The following is a 21,033-nucleotide window of genomic DNA, read 5'->3' on the forward strand; positions in this document are numbered from 1 at the left end:
CCTCCCTCCCTCCCTTCCTTCCTTCTTTCCCGCCTTCCTCCCTCCCTCCCTCTCTTCCTTCTCTCCCTCCCTTCCTTCCCTCCTTCCTCCCTCCCTCCCTCCCTCCCTTCCTTCCTTCCTTCCCTCCTCTCTCCCTCCCTCCCTCCTTTCCTTTTTTTGTAACAGTTTTATTGAGGTATAATTCACATACCAAAAAAATTCATCCATTTAAAGCATACAGTTTAATAGTTTTTAGTATATCCACAGAGTGTGCAACCGTCACCAATTTTAGAACATTTTCATCACATGGCAAAAGAAACCCACACCCCTTAGCCATCACCCCCAGCGCCCACTCCATCTCCTCCAGCACTAAGCAATCATCAATCTACTTTCTGTCCTGTAGATACCCCTGTTCCAGACATTTCATATAAATGGACTTATACAATTTGTGGCCTTTTGTGACTGGCTTCTATTCATTTAGCATAATGTCTTCAAGGCTCAGTATGTTGTAGCATGTGTCATCATTCCTTTGATGGCTGAATATTATTTCATCATATGGGTATACCACATTTTGTTTATTCATCAGTCGATGGCATTTGGACTGTTTCCACTGTATGACCATCAAGAATAATGTGCTCTGAATGTTAGTATACAAGAACATATGTGGATATATGTCTTCGTTTCTCTTGGGAGATGCGTTATTTCTAAGATTATGTTGGTAAAGTGCTTAGTACAGTGCCTAACAGGTCATAGGATGTAACAGTGTTCATTTCCTTACCCTGGCCTTTCCAAAGGTTATGAATGAAAGCTATTTCCTGCTTGCTGCCCTTGGAAGAAAGGGGTCAGGCCTTCAGGTTACTGTCCCCAGGGGTACTGGCATCACTGAGTAGCAGATTCTTGCATCAGGCTTGTGAGAGGTGTCGATCGGGTGGTTCTGGTTGAAGGTACTAAGAGAACAGATAACAAGGTTTGGGGGCGAAATATAGAATTCGGAGTAGAAAGATACAAATCACAAGATTCTCTATTCTGCTACTTAAACACTGCGATCCTGGGCAAGTCTCTGAACCTTAATCTTCTCTTCAAAAATAAGCATAACAAAAATTACATCTGGAAACTGGCAGGAGGCAGGGGGCTTACGTACGTTATAATGTGTGTATGATGCGGAAATCAGGTGCTGTACAAATGTGTGATAAGATCTAGGGCTGCCATAGGGGAGAAAATCAGAATTTTGAAATTCCGTTCAAATTACAGCAGGTTCAGAAGGCATTTGGAGCTCTTTAGGGGATATGACAGATACTGGTCAGGGGCTACTGTCAACCCCTCAGGGCTGCAGCCGCTCTGTGGAGCTGGTTCTTGCCTGCAGCTGGCTTTCTGGCTCTGAGAAAGACCCAGGTCATTCTCAGTTCACCAGGGCTGCAGGCACATCAGATTCACAATGTGATCTTACTTGAACATCTTGGGGCTATTCAGTTATTCCAGCACCATTTGTTAAAAAGTCCATCTTTTCCCTAGTGATTTAAGACGCCACCTTGATCATATATAAAGTTCTATGAATACTTAGGCCTATGTCTAGACTTTCTGTTCTATCAGTCTATTTATCTATTGTGGCAGTACCACACTGTTTTAATTATAGAGGCTTTATAGTATGTTTGAATATCTGGTAGGGGCAGTCACCTCTGCTCCTCAGCTTTTTTTATTTTTCTGTGTTTTCTTAGCTCTTCTTACACGTTTGGTAATCTGGTTTTAAAGTGTTCTGTGTCCTCCTGGGAGGTCCTGGTGGAGGGTCAGGAGTGGGTTGGGGCTGAGTTGTCTTTTGGACCTGGGTGTGCTTACTTACTTCACTAAACTGGTTTTGTAAGATTCTATTTTCTTTTAGATTAATGAGCACTGAAGGCTTCTAGTGGCTGGATAGCACTCATTTTCCCTGAAGCTCCAAAAGAGCATTTTAGAATACTCTTTAATTGAGAGAGAATATTAAAATGTGGTAAATGTAGTTAGAGTATATGAGTTTTCTGTACTGTTCTTGCAACTGTTCTGTAAACTTGAAATTATTTTGAAATAAAAAAATGTAAGGTCGCCATGCTTCTGGTAACATCTTGGTAAAAGCTTTCAGCAGTCTACACAAGTTGTGTTCAGATTCTGTCTTAGTTCACATCTTGATTGACTCCTGCAAGGAAATCCAGCAAATCAGTTGGGTGTAATCCCTTACAGAATCAGTGCTGCTTTTCATTCAGGAGTTTGTCCTTCCTTAAGCATTTAGCCATTTTGAGATTATGCAAACATCTTTGCCTTTCACCCATACACCCCAAAGGAAATTCAGCCCACCCTTTGAGCCCAGATCCGCAAAGGAATCTGCTGTCACCTGTTTTGCTTATCATATTGTGTTTTGTATTAAAGACATGTCTTTTGTATTAAAGACATTTGTTTGCATCCCTCAGCTTTATTGAGATATAATTGACATATAACATTGTGTGAGTTTAAGGTGTACACGTGATGATTTGATATACATTTATATTGTGACATGATTACCATATACCGTTAGTGAACACATCCATCACCTCACACAGTTAACTTTTTTTTGTTTGTGTGGTGAAAACATTTAAGATCTACTCTCTTAGCAACTTCCAAGTATATAACACGATACTGTCGTGCGCATCTTATTTTCTGTATGAGAATGAAAACTCTCAGAGGGCAAGTAAATGATTTAGTTTACATTTCTCCCAGCTTCACTCAGTTCCCTGTGTGCAGTAGACACAATTATTAGTTGGAAGAATGAATTACATGACTATTTCCCTGTTAGCCATAGGTCCCCATATAATCTCTCTTTGAACCCATGGGAACATCTGTACTGGGAAGTGGTTACTGGAGACCAGGATCCAAGCCTTGGTAGTCACTAAGGGAAAGGAGGAAATGAGAATAAAGTATCACTTACCCTTTCGTTCAGGAGATACTGTGGCAAAGCCCAACAAGTAGTGGAGTGACAGGCTCAGCCGACCCGATACCCTGCAGCTGTCGTTGTAGCTGCAGAGCGACCATGTGGCCTGTTGGGGGCGCCACAGGGCAGACCCTGACTCCCGCAGGTAACAGCTGAGTTTACATTTTCCCCTGTTATTTGTGATAGTAATAATATTGCATGCTTATTACAAAAAAATTGGAAATCTATTTTTTGTTGTTGTTGAAAATATAGATAAGTAGAACAGAAAAAAATCATTCCAAGATTCTTATTCGATGACAGCTACTGTTAATCCTTTGTTACATTTCCTTCCAGTCATTTTCTTATGTGTGAGATTTTGAGTAGGAATAGATTCCTTCCCCCTGCCCCCTTTAAAAACATGTTTTACTCATATAGCATGCAAGCTTTTGGATCCTGTTCCTTTGGCTAACATCACAACGTGAGCATTTTTTCCATTTAGTAATAGTCTTTTTTTTTTTTTTTTTTTCTGCTGTGCTGCACGCATGCAAACCAGGGATCGAACCTGTGCCCCCTGCAGTGGAAGCTCAGTCTTAACCCCTGGACCGCCAGGGAAGTCCCAATAGTCTCTTTTTTTTACCTTGACTTTTTAATTTACTTTTTAAAAATAACAGCTTTATTGAAATATAATTCACATATAATACAATTCACCCATTTAAAGTGTACAGTTTAATGGTTTTTAGTGTATTCACAGAGTTGTTCGACCATCACCACAATCAATTTTAGAAATTTTCATCACTCCAGAAAGAAACCGCATACTCATTAGCAGTCACTCCCCATTTTCCCCACCTACCCGCTTCCAACCTAGACAACCACTAATCTACTTTCTATCTCAATAGAATTGTAGTAGTCTTAAACGTAATTTAACTTGCTATATAATATTTCACTGAAAGCTGTATTATAGTTTATATTACCATTATATTGCTTGACATTTGAGTTATTTGTGATTTTCAGTATTATAAATAATATAGCTATGAACATTTATGCATACATTTTTCCATATTTAGGATTATTCTTTAGGATAGACTCCCAAAGTAGAGAAATGTTTAATCACAGAACCATAAAAAGAGAGACCCACAAAAAAACCTTCAGTCTCCCTCCCAGCTCACTCTATTAGTAAGTGTTTATGAAATTCAGCATGGTGTAAAAGAATAAAACAATTGCTGATCTTGAAGAGCTGAACAACACTAAAAATAATCAGCTAGAGTCTAGTTCTCGTCTAGATTAGAAAATGTAATATGAAGCCACAGTGATACTGTATAAGGAGCACCAGGCTTGGGCTCAAAACATAGACTCACTCCTGGCTCTACCACTTAAGAGTTGTTATATGTACTTAGACAAGTGACTTAACTTCCCTTGGTTTGATTTCCTCATCAGAAGAATGGTAGGAGCATTGACATTGACTTCTGCAGAGGTTAGAAACAAGAAGTGGCTTCTGGCCTAGCCAAGAACAGAGAGAAGGAAGAGTAAGTTTAAATGTTTGAGAGTTGAAAGAAGTTAGAACCTGACTTCTCCAAGTTTGGTGACCTGTAATACCTAAAAGAAACAAAAGGAGGTGTACTTTTTTACTTAAAAGAAATATTTACCTGAATTCAGATTTTTAAACCATATTTTCGCAGTATTAGCATATTTCATAACTCCCATAACTCCTACTTTTATGATTTATGGCAAACTCATAGTAACTTTTTCCAGAGAGGTGACTCTAGTAGTTATTAAGCATTAACTTGGGAGGGCTGATACCACTAAAACTTTATACACACAGTAGTTTAGTGTTCATATGCAAGATGGCCACCTAATTGTACTTTCTTGCTTTTTATCCTCCACAAAATGGTGAACCGAAAGGCACATATGGAAGTATTTCCACACTGCAAGTGAGTGAGGGGAAACACATGATTTGCAAATATTGTCAAGTGAAAAATGTGTTTCCATCCTACGAAGGTGGCCAAATACATCTCTCTATGTAGGATTGTTCTGCAGGTGTGAAAAATCCTTCCTGGGTTTACGAAAAGTGAGAATAATAAAAATCTTTCGCTATCTCTGGCCTCAGGAGCATCAAAAAGTGTGGTCCAGTCTACAGCCTCAGGCTGCTCAAGCCACAGATTCCCAGTGGCTTCACTTGTCAGACAACTGACAGGTGTAGGTCAAGAAAATACTGGTCAGGTTGTTCAAAGAAACTGTTATTGTCAGTAACTGGGTATTCATACTCACAGAAAGTCTTAAAATGACTCAGATTATGCTCTCGGTCTGGAGGCCATTCCTTAGGGTGAAAATGAGTCTTGCTGTTGAAGCCTGCCTGTGTAGGGACGATCTATGAAACAGCATCTTGGAGCATTTACACCTGGGCTTGAGGGACAGGAGCAACTCACTGTGTGCTGATAACACCTCCATCGGATTTCAGAGATGCTCTGAAAAATAGGAGCAGAGAGACACGCTGGAGTAAAAAACTGCCTTGCAAAGGAAGCTGGCAAAGGAGAGTAGATCTGTTGCTGACTGACAATACCAGTGACAGGAAGATAAACTCTAGGGTTCAACTCTAAGCCTATGAATTCCCGGGGGAACTTATAAATGCAGACTCCTAGGCCCTCTTCTAGCAGTCTGATTCACTCAGTCTGGGGTGGGGCCAGCACTCCTCAATTTTAGCAGCTGTCCTTGCTGATTAAAAAAAATAATAATAACAGGGGACTTCCCTGGTGGCAAAGTGGTTAAGACTCCATGTTCCCAAGGCAGGGGACCTGGGTTCGATCCCTGGTCAGGGAACTAGATCCCACATGCATGCCGCAACTAAAAGTTCACATGCTACAACTAAGGAGCCCGCCTGCGCAACTAAGACCCGGCGCAAGCAGCTAAATAAATAAATATTAAAAAAAAACAGCATTATTGAGATATAATTCACATACCATAAAATTCACCCCTTTCAAATACACAGTTTTTAGTGTTTTTAGCATATTAACTCTAAGTGTTTTTAGCATATTAACTATTTTGTGCAACTATCACCACTAATTTTAGAACATTTTCATCACTCTCCTCCCCTGGAAAATCCGTACCTATTAGCAGTCACTCCCCACTCCCCGTCACACAGCCCCTGGCAACAGTAATCTATCAATACTTTCCATCTCTATGTATTTATCTATTCTGCACGTTTCATGTAGATGGAATCATGCTATATTTCTTTTGTGTCTGGGCTTTTTCCCACTTAGTATTTTTTTACAGTTCATCATGTTGTAGCATGTAATAGTCCTTTTTTATTAAATGGCTGAATAATATTCCATTTGTATGGCTAGACCACATTTTGTTTATCCAGTCATCTGTTGAGTATAAGAAAATGGTATATGTGTTCGCTCATTCAACAAACATCTTTTCTTTTTAAAAAATATTTATTTTTAAATTTAATTTTGGCATGGGCTTTTCTCTAGTTGGTGGCGAGCAGGGGCTACTCTTCGTTGCGGTGCGTGGGCTTCTCATTGCAGTGGCTTCTCTTCTGGAGCACCGGCTCTAGGTGCTCGGGCTTCAGTAGTTGTGGCACGCAGGCTCAGTAGTTGTGGCTCGCAGGCTCTAGAGCGCAGGCTCAGTAGTTGTGGTGCATAGGCTAGTTGCTCTGTAGCACGTGGGATCTTCCCTGACCAGGACTCAAACCTGTGTCCCCTGCATTGGCAGGTGGATTCTTAACCACTGCGCCACCAGAGAAGCCCTTGTAGTTTTATTTGCAACGCAAATAAAAACCACTCAAAGTTTAATTTTATTAGTATGTAATCATTTATGAACTAAACTGTATTTTTCATTCAGTGTTTCAAGTCTGACCATTTTATGAATCAAGTTATGTATCGAATACATTTACTTATATTTCAGAACTAACATACTAGCCTTAGAACACTAAAGGGCACTGGAAAATTATAGTTATGTATTCCTCACTCCACCTCCTCCCCTGCCCAAATTTCATTGAATATACTTATACTGTATTTTCAGTTGAGATATAATTCACATAAAATTCACCATTTAAAAGTGCACAGTTGGGCTTCCCGGGTGGCACAGTGGTTAAGAATCCACCTGCCAATGCAGGGGACACGGGTTCAAGCCCTGGTCCAGGAAGATCCCACATGACGCAGAACAACTAACCCCATGTGCCACAACTACTGAAGCCCGAGCCCCTAGAGCCGGTGCTCCAGAACAAGAGAAGCCACTGCAATGAGAAGCCCGCGCACCGCAACGAAGAGTAGCCCCTGCTCGCCGCAACTAGAGAAAAGCCCGCACGCAGCAACGAAGACCCAACTCAGCCCCCCCCCCAAAAAAAGTGCACAATTTAAGGACTTGTAATGTATTCACTGTGTTGTGCAGCTATCATCACTATCTAATTCCAGAACATTTCTGTCATCCCCAAAAGAAACCTTTACCTGTTAGTAATCATCCCAATTCCACTTCCCTCTATGGGTTTACCTATTCCGGACATTTCATATAAATACAATCATACAATATTCCTTTTGTATCTGGCTTTTTTCACGTAGTGTGTTTTCAAGGTTCAGCCATGCTGTAGCATGTAATGGTCCTTTGTTCCTTTTTAAGATTGAGCTGAATAACATTATACTATATGGCTAGACCACATTTTGTTTGTTTATCCATTCATCCATTGATCGACATTTCCAGATTTCATTTTTTATTTAAATCACTGTTTTTGTTTTATGATTTGGGGAAAATCAGTTCTTCCTGCTCCCACCCCCACCATGTCCTGTGGCTTAAACATGTCCAGGGTTTTTTTATAGCAGTCCCTAAACCAGTATTATCCAAACTTCTTCTTGTAAGTGACCTTGATTGCAAAATTTCTGTAGACCATGTATCACCTCCCTGTTCCCAACATAAAAACCCCACCAGAGCTAATAGGAAGAAGGTTATTACTGTTGGTGATATCAACGATCCATGGCATCCTATATCCTTTTTTTTAAATATCATAAATGGATAATTAATGCCCAGAACAAAATATGAACAATGCTTTATTATAAGTAGAAGCACTCTAAGAGGCCAAGCCTCAGACCATGAGTAGCTGTCTTACTGGGCTCCTGGTATTTAAGACTATGCTAGCTTCACCAGGTGGTGTTTCCTGCCTGCCTTTGCTGGTTCCTCAAATGGCAATGGAGGGAGGAGAGCAGGCAGGCATGGGCCAGATTCTAAAGGAGTTACCATCTCCCCGCTGGCACTCCTCGCTTCTCTCCACACAGGGCTGTTCCCCTCCCTCCTTCAGGCACCCTCAGGCTCTCCTGTAAGAACTGCTCCCGGGAAAAGATCTGATATGTCAACTGCCTCCTTCCTACTTGTGGAGAAACACTTTATATCTGTTTTAAAATCTTGACCCTTTTGGGGGGAAATACTTGTTTTTAAATTAATGATCTCACATTTAGTACCCCAGGCCCCTTTAAAAAAAAGTGTTTTCAGAAATCAGGCTGGAATTTCAAGCCTTAGTGGGTAAACTTGAAGGAGTCACAAAATAATATACCATTTTGATCTAGTAGTGTCAGTCTGGAGCAATTAAATTTTCTGTGGACTTTTAAGACTGGCCAGAAGTATCTCACTATAATCTGTCTCTTTCTCTCTCTTGAAAAAGTAAAAAGGTAATTCAGAGAAGTAATTAGGAGTAACATGTTGAGATGTTAGAAGGGAGTTCCTAACATTAAAAGCTGAAAAGACTCTCCCACCACTTCTTTTTTTTTTTTTTTTTTTTTTTTTAATTAGATATCTTCCCGGACCGGGGCATGAACCCGTGTCCCCTGCATCGGCAGGCAGACTCCCAACCACTGCGCCACCAGGGAAGCCCCTCCCACCACTTCTTAACTTCACCTGATCCCTCCAATCAACTTGACATTGATTTCCAAAGAGAACCTTTGAGTCAAGAACAGATTTTACAGTATTCACTTTAGCAAGAAGAAAAACAAAACTTGATTATGGGCTAGACTGATAAACATAATCAGCTATAGATATCGGCATTTAAAAAATATCTTCTTCAATTTGTAAGACAGTTTAAAAAACTTACGGGAATGTTTGAATATTCAAAAAACATAAGAACTTTCATGGACCACACTTTGGGAAACAGCTCCATCTTGTATTCCCAGACCTATAAAGTGATAGAGAAGTTTATCTTGGTAATTTACGTCACAGAGTTCTCCCACCTAGCAAATTAGGCTAGGCTTGTCACCTAATTAATGACCTTTAAACATCAGAGACAAAAGGGAAGTGACAAAGTTTTGTGGGAGCAGCATTTTCCATTCTTCTGTGAATTTAGAAATGTTGGTGAGCTGATTGCTGAGTGTGCCTTGGGTTCTATGCCCCCTCAGTTCCAGCCCCTTAAGCCCACTTGAACTTGCTTCTCAGACTGTGGTATCAGCTGTTTCTCTAGAGACTGTGGTTTTCGGACTGGAAGTTATTACTGCCTGATGGGAATCAAGTTCACTTAAGTACCATGTTGTTTAAGTGCTTCTCGGGATCTTTAACCTCAGAGTTCATCCATGGTTCTCTGTGCATTAGACACAGTGCGCTTTGTGCTTTTTGAAAAAGCTATGGCTTCCTAGGAAGTATAAGGAAACCGTTCCCTTGAGGAGAGAGGGGGTTATGGGGCTGATCGTGACCCAAGCACAGTCCCAGTGCTCTCCCCAGGGGCAGACATCATGTCTTACTCATCCTTGAGTGCCCAGAGCATTCTGCACAGGGCCTGGCACCTATTCAGAGAGCCAGTGAAAGAGGATGCCAGCTCGAAAGAAGAGGGTGAGTGGGGAGAGTTGCTGCTCACGCGGAGCAAGGCTGCATCTCTGTGGGCTTGGTCTGTGTGGAGGCAGAGTGCAGACGTGCAGAGAGCAGCGGGGAGTGGCTGCTACCCTTGAGTCCCATGGGGCCTCTGCCAGATGCAGGACAGAGGAGCAGTGTCTGTCAGCCCAGCCGCATAGAAGGCTCCAGAAGCTTTGCTGAGCTTAGGAGAGGGGCAGTGAGTTCCTTCCTGTCCCTGAAAGGCCTCTCAGGGCTCTTTTCCCTAACGGAGGGGAGAGACCTGGGGCCTGGCTTCTTTGAAGAACTGGGCTTGCTTTCAACACTGACATACCCCAAAATGCAGGGTGCCGCTCACTGGAAAGGGGGACAACCGGGTTCTGTAGGCAGGCCCAAGCTCCGTCCTTCTCCCACAGTTTCTCTAGAGGTTTTTTCAGCTCGCCGTTTCCTAACCTCCCTCTTCTTTAATTTGTTGCCCATGTTCACTCTTCTCTTTTTCTTTCTCCCTCTAGCCTCCCTCTCCTTGTCCCCAAGAGGTACATGCATGTCTTAAAGCCTAGCCCTTTGATTTCTTGGGGGGAGGGGTTGCCTAGGCCAAGAAACGATCATTAAAATACCTGCACATCCTAGTAGTTAGAAAACTACTAATCAGGTAAACCTTCCTGAGCGAGGGGATAGGAATCCTGGAAGCTTGAGGAGGAGGTGGGAGAGGGATTCCTGGGAGGTTCAGTGGAAAAGTCGTGAATCTATGTACAGGGCTCCAAAGACAGTGTGGGTTTACACCCAGCATGGGGGCAGCAGAAGAGTAGAGTAGCTCTGGGTAGGTATTTCCACTTTAGCAGGTGGTTTATTTCTTGTTTCAAACAAAGTAATAGTTCTTCTCTTCTTTAGGGGCTGTTAGCTCATCACATGTTCTTACAGAGCCTTGACAAAGTGTCAACTTGTGCTGGTATTTATGGTTTAGTTTCTAAGTTTATACGTTTTCTTAAAAATTTTGGTTACATTATCTAAAAGACACACACACACACACACACACACACACACACACACACACACACACACACACACACACACACACACACACACACACGAGAAGTGCTGGCATGGGGTCTGAATCTGGGTGGACCTCAGGATTCTGTGCCTTTGACCCAACCCCTTCCTGGGTCAAGGATTGTGTATGGTGCATCTCTGTCACCCTCTACTCCTGGGTGGAATCCACCAGAGATAAATAGTTTGGGGTGTGGGCCCTAGAATTGCTGCCATGGCTCACTGAGTGTGCATCCCTGTTCCCCCAGGCGACTTGGAGCTCCTCTCGGTGCTGACATGATGACAGTGTGCAGGCCAGCCAAGGGCAGCCACAGCCAGACTGAAAACCTGGGCCACAAATTGGCTGACAAGTAAGAACTTTTCTCCCCCAGGAACGCAGAAGTTGGCCCGGATTCGCAGTCTCCTTCCTTTTTCTACTGCCTTTCCCTCCTCACTAACCCTGCCTCCCTGAACTAAGGAGGCATTCTTTTCCAAGTCTTGGTGGTGAGCCTCCTGTAAATCATCTCCATGCACTGCGTTCAGTCAGCAACCCAAGACCAGAGTGGTCAAGGAAAGGTCTTCCTGGTGCCCAGTGTTCCACTTCAGGCCCTATCCCCATGTATGCCTTCCAGTCCAGGGTTTATTTTTCTGACTACTAGGATGTGCAGGTATTTTAATTATCGTTGAGCCCTAAAGCTTTGCAGCTGCATCTGTCCACACAGCCTGCTTTATATTAGCAGGGTTGTTTTCTCCCCAGATGGAGCCCTTTCCTCTGATACCCTGTCTCACATTCTGCAATGGAATTAGCAATTGCTGAGCTGTTCACAGATCACTGAGCTGTTCACAGCTATGCATCCCAGTCCAGAGCCCCTTCTGGGGCCACAGAATCCTGGAAACAGGAACTCGAGAACTTCTTGGGTACAGCAACCATGTGGAGAAGGCACTCTGCCCCTGGTTTCATCATCCTTGCCGCTCTTGCTTGAGCTTTGTAATTCCAGCGTGGTTTTCTAGCAAGCTAGCCTTTCTCCTCTTCAGCTTTTAGATGGGGCCTCAGTGATTGTGAAGCTGCTCCAGATGTCTGGGATCTTAGACAATAACTACAATCATTATAATAACACTAGTTACCATTTATTGCCATCAAGACTTATAATGTGTGCTGTGCTCTGGGCACATTACATATATTAACACAACCATTCATTCATTGACTACCTACTATGTACTGGTCACAGCAAACAAGATAAATTTGGCCTCTGCACCAATAAAATCCAGTGTTCTCATTTTAAAGTGAAAAAAAATGAAGCCAGGGTCCACACCCAGGTCCCTCTAACTCTAAAGCCATATATTTATCTACTGTCAATATTTTTTAACAGTACATAGGATATTTATGATTATATATTATATCAATTCTCACTAAGTGTGAACTAACCTGAATTGTGTTTTTATGTGTCCTGTTTCTTCATCTTGCCTCTAGCACAATGAGAGCAAGGACTTAAATTTCTGTCTTTTGAACTCTCAGTAAAATAACAAACTGGTTCTGACTAAAATTTGAATTCATGCTAATATCCTCAGTGGTGACAGGACCATTACAAAAGGGTTTCTTTTTTGTAAGCGCTCTGTTATGAATGCTAATTGATTATTTAAACAAGGAATTCTGCTTTGATAGCCACATTTAACATATGAAAATTTGTTTGCAATTTCACAAGCTTCTGGTTTATGCTGAGCAACCAAGAACGACGACATAATTTACATGTTAATGTCCCAGTCCTGGGAGAAGTCTTTACATAAACAACCGTTAGTCTCTGGAATAGAAAGCTAGCTAGTAACAGGATGCATGAAATTGCTAATTATTCATCCTTCATGTGAACCTTAACTGGAGTTTCCATATAGTCAGATCTACATATTCAGAAAACATGCACCATGAAGTCGGTCCATGCATGTTTGCTAATCTTGGCACATTTAAGGTCCCTGTGCTCCGTCATGACCTTTGCTGGTGGACAAATGCTTTGCATTTCAAAACACAGATACTCCCATTCTCATTAGAATAGCTTCAAATGTTCTGTTTTTCTTTCAAAATAATTTTTAACATCTCTGTGGCACTAACTCATCTCCTAAAGTCACGTATGGAGGCCTATATCCCCACACGTACGTGCTAGGCCAGAACTTTCTGCAATGATGGAAATGTTCTTCTGCATCCAATACAGTGACCGTTAGCCACACATGGCTACTGAGTACTTGACATATGGCTGCTGCAACTGAGGAGGAGGAGCTTTAATTTAATTTGATTTTAGTTCAAATAGCCACATGTAGCTAGTGGCTACTATATTGGACAGTGCAGTTCCAGGCTATGTGAGAAATCTGAATCTGCTTGTTTACTCACTTATTCACTCAACAAATATTTATTGACCACCTACTCTGCCGGATGTTGTTCTGGGTGCTAGGGATGTAGCAGTAGCCAAAACAGGCCACAGTTCAAAACAAAACAAAACAATCCCTGTCCTCACGGAGAGACCAGTCTAGTAGGGCTCACATTCTAGAGGAGGTTCCATTCAAATGCAGCCAATCATTGTGGCTTTACCCACTCAGATCAGGACAATTTATCAAACCCAGTATTAGGAAAAACTTCTCCTATTTTCATCAGGGGAAAAAGCAAATATGGGACTTCTCTAGTGGTCCAGTGGTTAAGGCTCCACGCTCCCAATGCAGGGTCCCAGGTTCGATCCCTGGTCCGGGAACTAGATCCCACATGCCGCAACTAAGAGCCCACATGCTGCAGTGAAGATCCCGCACGTGGCAACTAAGACCCGGTGCAGCCAAATAAATAAATACATACATAACTAAATAAATAAAATACTAAAAAAAGCTAATGACAACTACCATTTACTGTACACTCACACCATACTAGATGCTTTATGTGAGCTAGCTTATTAAATGTTTACAGCCACCCTGTTAGATATGTTTATTATTCCCATTTCACATATGAGGAAACTGAGGTTTAGAGAAGTTAAGCAACTTACCCAAGGTCAGATAGCTGGTCGGTGGTTGAATTAGGATTTAAACCCAAGTCTATTGGACTCCACAATCCAATAGCTCCTTTCATTTCACCGTGCTGTCTCCCCAAGAAAAACATAAAGTGATTTTTTTAATGGTGGTTTCAATGTGTGTGGCTTGCAACTAGTATGTAACATCTATATCTAAGTTCTAGCAAATCTGAATGACTAGTTAAGAACAATAACCAAGAATTCCTGCACTCAGTGTTTGTCTTTCTTGTTCAGGGTCAAGGTGGAAGGTCCAAAGGCTGGGGAAGACCCTCAAAGGCAGCCGTTTAGGTCCTCCATTCCTTTCCTAGAGACGGATCAGGACTCACCCTTCCGAAGAAGCCCGCTGGAGAGCCTCTATAACCTGATGGTAGAGCCAAGAGTGGACTGTTTTCAGCAGAACATGTTCAGCTCAAATATGATCATCAGCGACCCAGCTTCAGATCTCGGCACTAAAGGAGCCAGCAGGGCCGGCAAGAGGCAGCTAAGCAGTGTTCAGAACCCCTGCCCTCCCGCCCGAGGCAGGGCCTGGCACAAGTCCCTCAGCATAAAGGACAAGATATCAGAATGGGAAGGGAAAAAGGAGTTGCCCACTCCTGCCCCTGGCAGGAAAGCAGATGGGCAAGAGGATTACCTGACGTCATGTGTGATGGAGAGGAGAAGCAGCGATGGTTCGAGGACTCGGGTCACAGAGGCTCAGAACGGAACAAGGCTGGACGCAGAGAGTAGAGAGGATGAGAGGAATAAAGGGGTAGTGAAAGTTGGGGCACAGGATGCAGAGCAGAGGCAAGACCTGAGCCAGCCAGCCCGGGAGCTGGCTCCTAGCTTGGGAAGAGGCCGGGAGCCCAGGCTTGGCAAACAGCGCTTTCAGAATGATAGCCTGTCTGTGCTGAAGCAGGTGGAGAAACTTGAGCAGGCTCTGAAGGATGGGTCTGCAGGGTTGGATCCCCAGCTACCTGGCACCTGTTATTCCCCACACTGCCTGCCGGACAAGGCCGAGGAGGGGCCCACCCTTCCTGAGAACCGTGGGGGCGGGAGTGTCTCAGAATTCAGGGCCCACCGCTTGGACCTGGAAGGCAGGGAGCCTGCCCCTGAGGCCACAGAGGAAAGGAAGGGCTTGTGCGGGAGGCCCTATGACCAGAGGCTGGAGAGTGTGTACAGGGGCTCGGAGGACTCCCCCACAAGACCCTTCATCAGCCCCCCGCCCAAACCCCGGAGAACTTTCAAACATGATGGCGAAGGGGACAAGGATGGGAACCCAGGCATCAGCTTCCGGAAAGATAAAAGGAACCTGCCTCCTCTGCCCTCTCTACCGGCCCCGCCTCTGCCCTCCTCTCCCCCGCCTTCCTCTGTGAACAGGAGACTGTGGAGCGGGAGACCGAAGGCCAGTGCTGACCACAGGTAGGTGACTGGTGGCTGTCAGCTGGAGCCCTTTAGGCCGCACTGCAACTGTCTGTTCTCAGCCTAATTATTTATTTTATTAAACTGTTGGATCTTGTAGTTAGTTGAGACTGTTCATAGCTTAAGATGGTTCACTGATTAAACCTGAAAACATGGTAACTGTTACAGGTGTTTTGTGTTAGTTCCTTGTCTTCAAAAAAGAGTATTGGCCTTGAAAAATCACCCTTTGAATGTGATGTGTGCTTGTAATTCAGACAGTAACCAAGAGTTAAATGAAAACTTGTATTGACACTGGCCATCTACTAATTGGTGCTAATTGATGTTCATTCTGCTACTACCATCCCCACCTGGTGCGTGGTGCCGGAAGTCTTTCCCGGCTCTTCCTTTCATGTTTTTTCTTGGTATGGGCTCTAGAAACACACTGCCTGACCTACCCTGGCCCTATCATGGTCTATCTAAGTGACTTTGAACAAGTTACGTAACCTCTCGAGGCCTCAGTTTTCTCATTTATGCGTATAGATGCACACACGGTAAATATTTTATAATATTAAAATAACACCTTAGGTAATAAAAACATGTGAATGCTTGAAGGTAAAATCTGTGCTTTGGAAACAATTTCTTTTCTGTTTTGAAACCTAATTTCTTGTCTATTTCTGTAATGTGCTAATTGGTTTGATACCTGCTAATCTGGAAATCAGCTACTGAGAAAAACTCCTCAGAGCAGTTGCCTGTACCTGCTGTCACCACTTCTTCCCCTCCTGTGTTTATCTTGACTCACTGCAGTTGGGCTTTTGCCACTTATGCTGGAACTGCTCTAGACCGAGTCACCTACCACCTCCATCTTGCTAAATACAGTTGCCAGTTCTCTGTTCTTTTTTTGATTGACCTCTCTTAGCATTTGAGAACCAACTTGACTCGCACCACCTTGAAATACTATGTTCACTAGGCTTCTAGGCCACCTGCTTTCCTGATAGCCCTACTTCACTGGCTGCTCCTCCTCAGCTCCATTTTCCTCTCCCTCTACATGTCGGAATAACACCCCCAAACCCATCTACACACCATCCCGGGATCATGTCACCTCTCCTCCATTTACACTCACTCCCTTAAATGATCTCACCCAGTCCCATGGTTTTAAGTGTCAGTTACATGCTTATGATTCCCAGATATATATCTCCAGCCCTGACTCTCCCCCAGCCTCAGGTTTGTATAGTCCTCTCATGCTTGGGTCTCCATTTGGTTATCTAATAGCTTGGACTTAACACGTCTAAACCTAAATTCTCAATCCAGGCCACTACTAACGGTCTCTTCCCAAAATAGATGCTATCTTATTAGTGGTATCACCCTTTATTTTGCTTACGCCAAAAACCTAAGAGTCATTTGTGATTTCTCTCTTTTTCACATACCCCCAGTCTAATTCATCAGCAAGTCCTTCGGTTCTAGTTTTAAACATTTTCTTAAAGCTGACTACATCTCCTCCACTGCCACCACCTTAGTCATTTTGTATCCACCCCCAGTGTTCTTCTCCTCAGCAGCCAGAGGAGTCTTCTAGAAATACAGAGTTGATCATGTCAGTCCCCTACTCAACATGGTCTGTCAGGTAGGATTCTTTGGGTGCCAGAAATGCAATGTCTTATGTTCTCTTACAGGGGGAAAAAAGTTTGGGTGTTCTAGAATTTCTAGAAACACACACACGTATATATTATATCCTTTAAAAAATGAAATCATGCTCTATATCGACTGTTTTTTACTTAGGATCTCATTGAGATATTTCAGTGGTTCCACTTTCCTTTTTTTTTTCACCTTCCTTTTTTAACTGCCATCTTTACAGCACCTGGCTAAACCATATTTTATTTAGCCATTCCCCTAGTGATTTACACCTAGGTTGTTTCCAGTTTACAAATAACGCTGTGATGAACACAGCGTTGTTGTGTGACATTGGACAAGCTCCTAAATTTGTCTGAGCCTCATTTTACTGATTTGTAAAATGGAGATGTATAATTATCTCCATGTGACCACTTCATAGCTTTGTTGTGAAGATTGGATGAGTAAATATTTGTAAACATAAGTTAAAACAGAGCCTGGCATATAGTAAATGATCAATAAATGTTAGCTGTTATTTTTTTCTTGCTCTATTCTGTTTAATTAATCAGGGTACCTATTTCTTTTCTTTTTTTTTTTTTTTAGGATGTTGGGGGTAGGAGTTTAGTAATTTATTTATTTATTTTTGCTGTGTTGGGTCTTCGTTTCTGTGCGAGGGCTTTCTCTAGTTGTGGCAAGTGGGGACCACTCTTCATTGTGGTGTTTGGGCCTCTGACTATCGCAGCCTCTCTTGTTGCGGAGCACAGGCTCCAGACGCGCAGGCTCAGTAGTTGTGGCTCACGGGCCTGGTTGCTCCGCGGCATGTGGGATCCTCCCAGACCAGGGCTCGAACCCGTGTCCCCTGCATTAACAGGCAGATTCTCAACCACTGCGCCACCAGGGAAGCCCAGGGTACCTATTTCTTTTCTAGGACCAAACTGTTTTAATTATTTTAACCTCATAATCTGTTTTATTTATTTATTTTAATTAATTAATTATTTTAATTAATTTTTGGCTGCATTAGGTCTTCATTGCTGCACGCAGGCTTTCTCTAGTTGCAGCGAGCAGGGGCTACTCTTTGTTGCAGTGCGCGGGCTTCTCATTGCAGTGGCTTCTCGTTGCAGAGCACGGGCTTTAGGCACACGGGCTTCAGTAGCTGTGGTGTGTGGGCTCTAGAGCGCAGGCTCAGTAGTTGTGGCACATGGGCTTAGTTGCTCTGCGGCATGGGAGATCTTCCCAGACCAGGGATCGAACCCGTGTCCCCTGCATTGGCAGGTGGCTTCTTAACCACTGTGCCACCAGGGAAGTCCCTGTTTGGGTATAGAATTCTTAATTGACAATATTTTTCTTTCAGCCTTTTGAATATGTGATCCCAATACCTTCTGGCCTCCATAGTTTCTATTAGAAATCAAATAATCTTATTGAAGATCCCTTGTATGTGAGGAGTTAGGGCCTTCAGTAGTTTTGGCACGTGGACTCAGTAGTTGTGGCTTGTGGGCTCTAGAGCGCAGGCTCAGTAGTTGTGGCACACGGGCTTAGTTGCTCCGTGGCATGTGGGGTCTTCCCAGACCAGAGCTTGAACCCGTGTCCCTGCATTGGCAGGCAGATTCTTAACCACTGTGCCACCAGGGAAGTCCCCTCATAATCTGTTTTAACATCTAGTAGAGCTTACAGAAATTTCTTATTGTTGCTAATAATTAGTGGATTCTTTTGGACATGCTACATACACTACCATGTAATACACACACAAATGATCATTTGGTCTCCTTTTTAATAATTATAAACCTCTTATTTATTTCCTAATTATTCTCCTTATTCAAAAAATGTCTTGAATATTCTGATGTCTTTTCCTAAATGGTCTATATTATCACTATCAAATTTCACACACACACGAAATATGTCAGCTTTTAATTGGGATTCTATACGTTTGCTAAGTTTATTCCTAAGTATTTTATTCTTTTGTTGCCATTGTTGCTTTTTTTTTTTTTTTTTTGCCGTACGCAGGCCTCTCACTGTTGTGGCCTCTCCCGTTGCGGAGCACAGGCTCCGGACGCGCAGGCCTAGCGGCCATGGCTCACGGGCCCAGCCGCTCCGCGGCATGTGGGATCTTCCCAGACCGGGGCACGAACCTGTGTCCCCTGCATCGGCAGGCGGACTCTCAACCACTGCGCCACCGGGGAAGCCCTGTTGCCATTGTTAATGTAATCTTTTTTCTCATTATATGGTCTTTGTATTTAAGAAAATATTTATTTTTGTATATTATTCATTTAAAAGACTCCTTAAATTTCTTATTGTTTCTAATCGTTTGTCAATTGTTCCTCTTGGACTTTCTGCGTATGTAATCATATTGTCTGCAAAGAATTATCATTTTATGTTTTTCATTTTGATTTACATCTCCAGATTCTTTCTCTTACTAAAGTGCACTGACTAATATTTTCATAACAGTGTGAAATAATAGTGCTGATATCACTGGGCAGCTTTATCTCACCCCTAACTTTAGTGGTAATGCTTCTGGTGTTACTCTCAAGAACTCTTGTTGGAGTTATGTTTTCATGCTATCAAGGTGGTGTTCATTGGTAATCCTTTTCTTACTAAGAGTTTAAAAAATTAGGATTGGGTTTTGTCAAATTACTTTTCAGAAACATTATATGATTGTGTGTTTCTTCTCCTTTGACCTATTAATAGTGAATTTATATCGTACTATTTGGGGGATGAACTCCCACTTTGTTCTGGTTCATTATTCTTTTAATGCACAACTGAATTCTATTTGCTAATATTCTATTTAAGATTTTTTTAAGATTTATTATATTTTATTTATTTAATTAATTTATTTTTGACCGTATCGGGTCTTAGTTGCGGCACATGGGGTCTTTTGTTGTGGCGCGCAGGCTTCTTTCTAGTTGTGGTGTGCAGATTTTCTCTCACTAGTTGTGGCGTGTGGGCTCCAGGGTGCGTGGGCTCTAGTTTGCGGCATGTGGACTGTAGTTGAGGTGCACAAGCTCAGTAGTTGTGGCGTGCAGGCCTGGTTGCCCTGCGGCATGTGGGATCCCAGTTCCCTCACCAGGGATCAAACCTGCATCCCCTGCATTGGAAGGTGATTCTTTACCACTGGACCACCAGGGAAGCCCCCTATTTAAGATTTTTGTCCCAGTATTCTATAAATGGGACTGGTCTATACTTGGATTTTATTATACTAACTTTACTAGGCTTTGGTATCAGCATTATGTGATATCTATAGAAGAATTTACAGGCTTCCTTCTTTATGTGCTGAGAAGGTTTGAATCGACCTCCAATTCTAAATCCTTTCCCAAACTAGTGCCAACCTCAGGGCCCTAAGTGCCCTCGTGACTTTTCTGCTCCTGTCCCCAGTGCTTACCCAGAGTAGCCCTTCCGTGCCCTTTCCGGGCTATTCCTCCAAAGAGGCCCACTCTCCCAGGGGCAGCTTCGTTCTGGGAAATTGGTATCTTTCAGCTGTGTCATCACTGGGCAGACAGATCAACCTGGTGAACAGTTATTCCCATTATCTCTTCTCTCTTAGCTACCATCTGCTCTTTTCAGTCTTCCAGCATTTTCTTTAAAACCAGCTAAAGTTACTTAGTTTCAGTCCAAAGATGTAATTTTTCTTGGCCAGTTTGAATATGGTTGCATCAACTGTGTTTTAAGAATTTTGGCTTTGGATTTTTCGTTTTGTTTAAAATTGTACAATGGAGGTGATTAGGGCAAGATGTTCGCTTTCTACTCTTAAAAAACAAAGTATGCTCTTTATTGTGGTCCTATCGCTTAAGGAAAAAAAAAAGAAAAGACCCAACTCTGAATTTGGCAGGCTTCCTGTCCTCTCTGAGGCAGGAAAGCCAAGCCAAGGTTGAAGAAAGAAATGATTAAGGATTTTGAGGTTATGAGGGTTTAGAATTACACGGCCAGGCTGCGCGCTCCCGAGAACGTATTCAGCTTATTTTCATAGGCCGTTAGTCCACCTCAGCGAGAGCCAAACCAATGGATTCAGATTCTCGGTTTGAGAAAATGTCTTTTTCTTTTTCTTCTTTTTCTCTCTTTCTGTTTTTCCCTGCTCTTTTTTCTTTTTTCCTCTTTTTTCTTCTCTTCCTCCTTCCTTCTGTCTCTTCTCTCTTCTTTCTTCATTTCTCTAAAGCCCCAGGAAATTAACTGCAAGGACTTATGCCTTCAATCCTAAAATGGAAAATGAGAAACCCTCAAATGTCAGGAAATTCCAAAGATAAGCTTCCTACAGCAGCATTAACTTGGTTATGTATATTTTATGGCATACGTTTAAAAACTTTGGCAGGG

The 21,033-nt window shown here is 42.7% G+C and overlaps 1 protein-coding gene across 2 annotated transcripts in view; it reads left to right on the forward strand.

The window, feature by feature from the left end:
• The window catches only part of DENND2A (DENN domain containing 2A), a 106,245-nt gene that overhangs the window by 14,220 nt on the left and 70,992 nt on the right, over positions 1 to 21,033 (forward strand). For both annotated transcript variants that reach the window (XM_027101725.1, XM_027101727.1), the window contains exons 2-3: positions 10,987 to 11,088; positions 13,990 to 15,153. In XM_027101725.1, the coding sequence (XP_026957526.1) occupies positions 11,015 to 11,088; positions 13,990 to 15,153 (1,238 nt within the window). In that variant the 5' untranslated portion in view covers positions 10,987 to 11,014. The remainder of the gene's footprint in view (positions 1 to 10,986; positions 11,089 to 13,989; positions 15,154 to 21,033) is intronic.

The sequence above is a fragment of the Aethalodelphis obliquidens genome, unplaced genomic scaffold, assembly GCF_003676395.1.
Source record: "Aethalodelphis obliquidens isolate GAN/ISIS:26980383/991018 unplaced genomic scaffold, ASM367639v1 scaffold5, whole genome shotgun sequence".
NCBI lineage: Eukaryota > Metazoa > Chordata > Mammalia > Artiodactyla > Delphinidae > Aethalodelphis > Aethalodelphis obliquidens.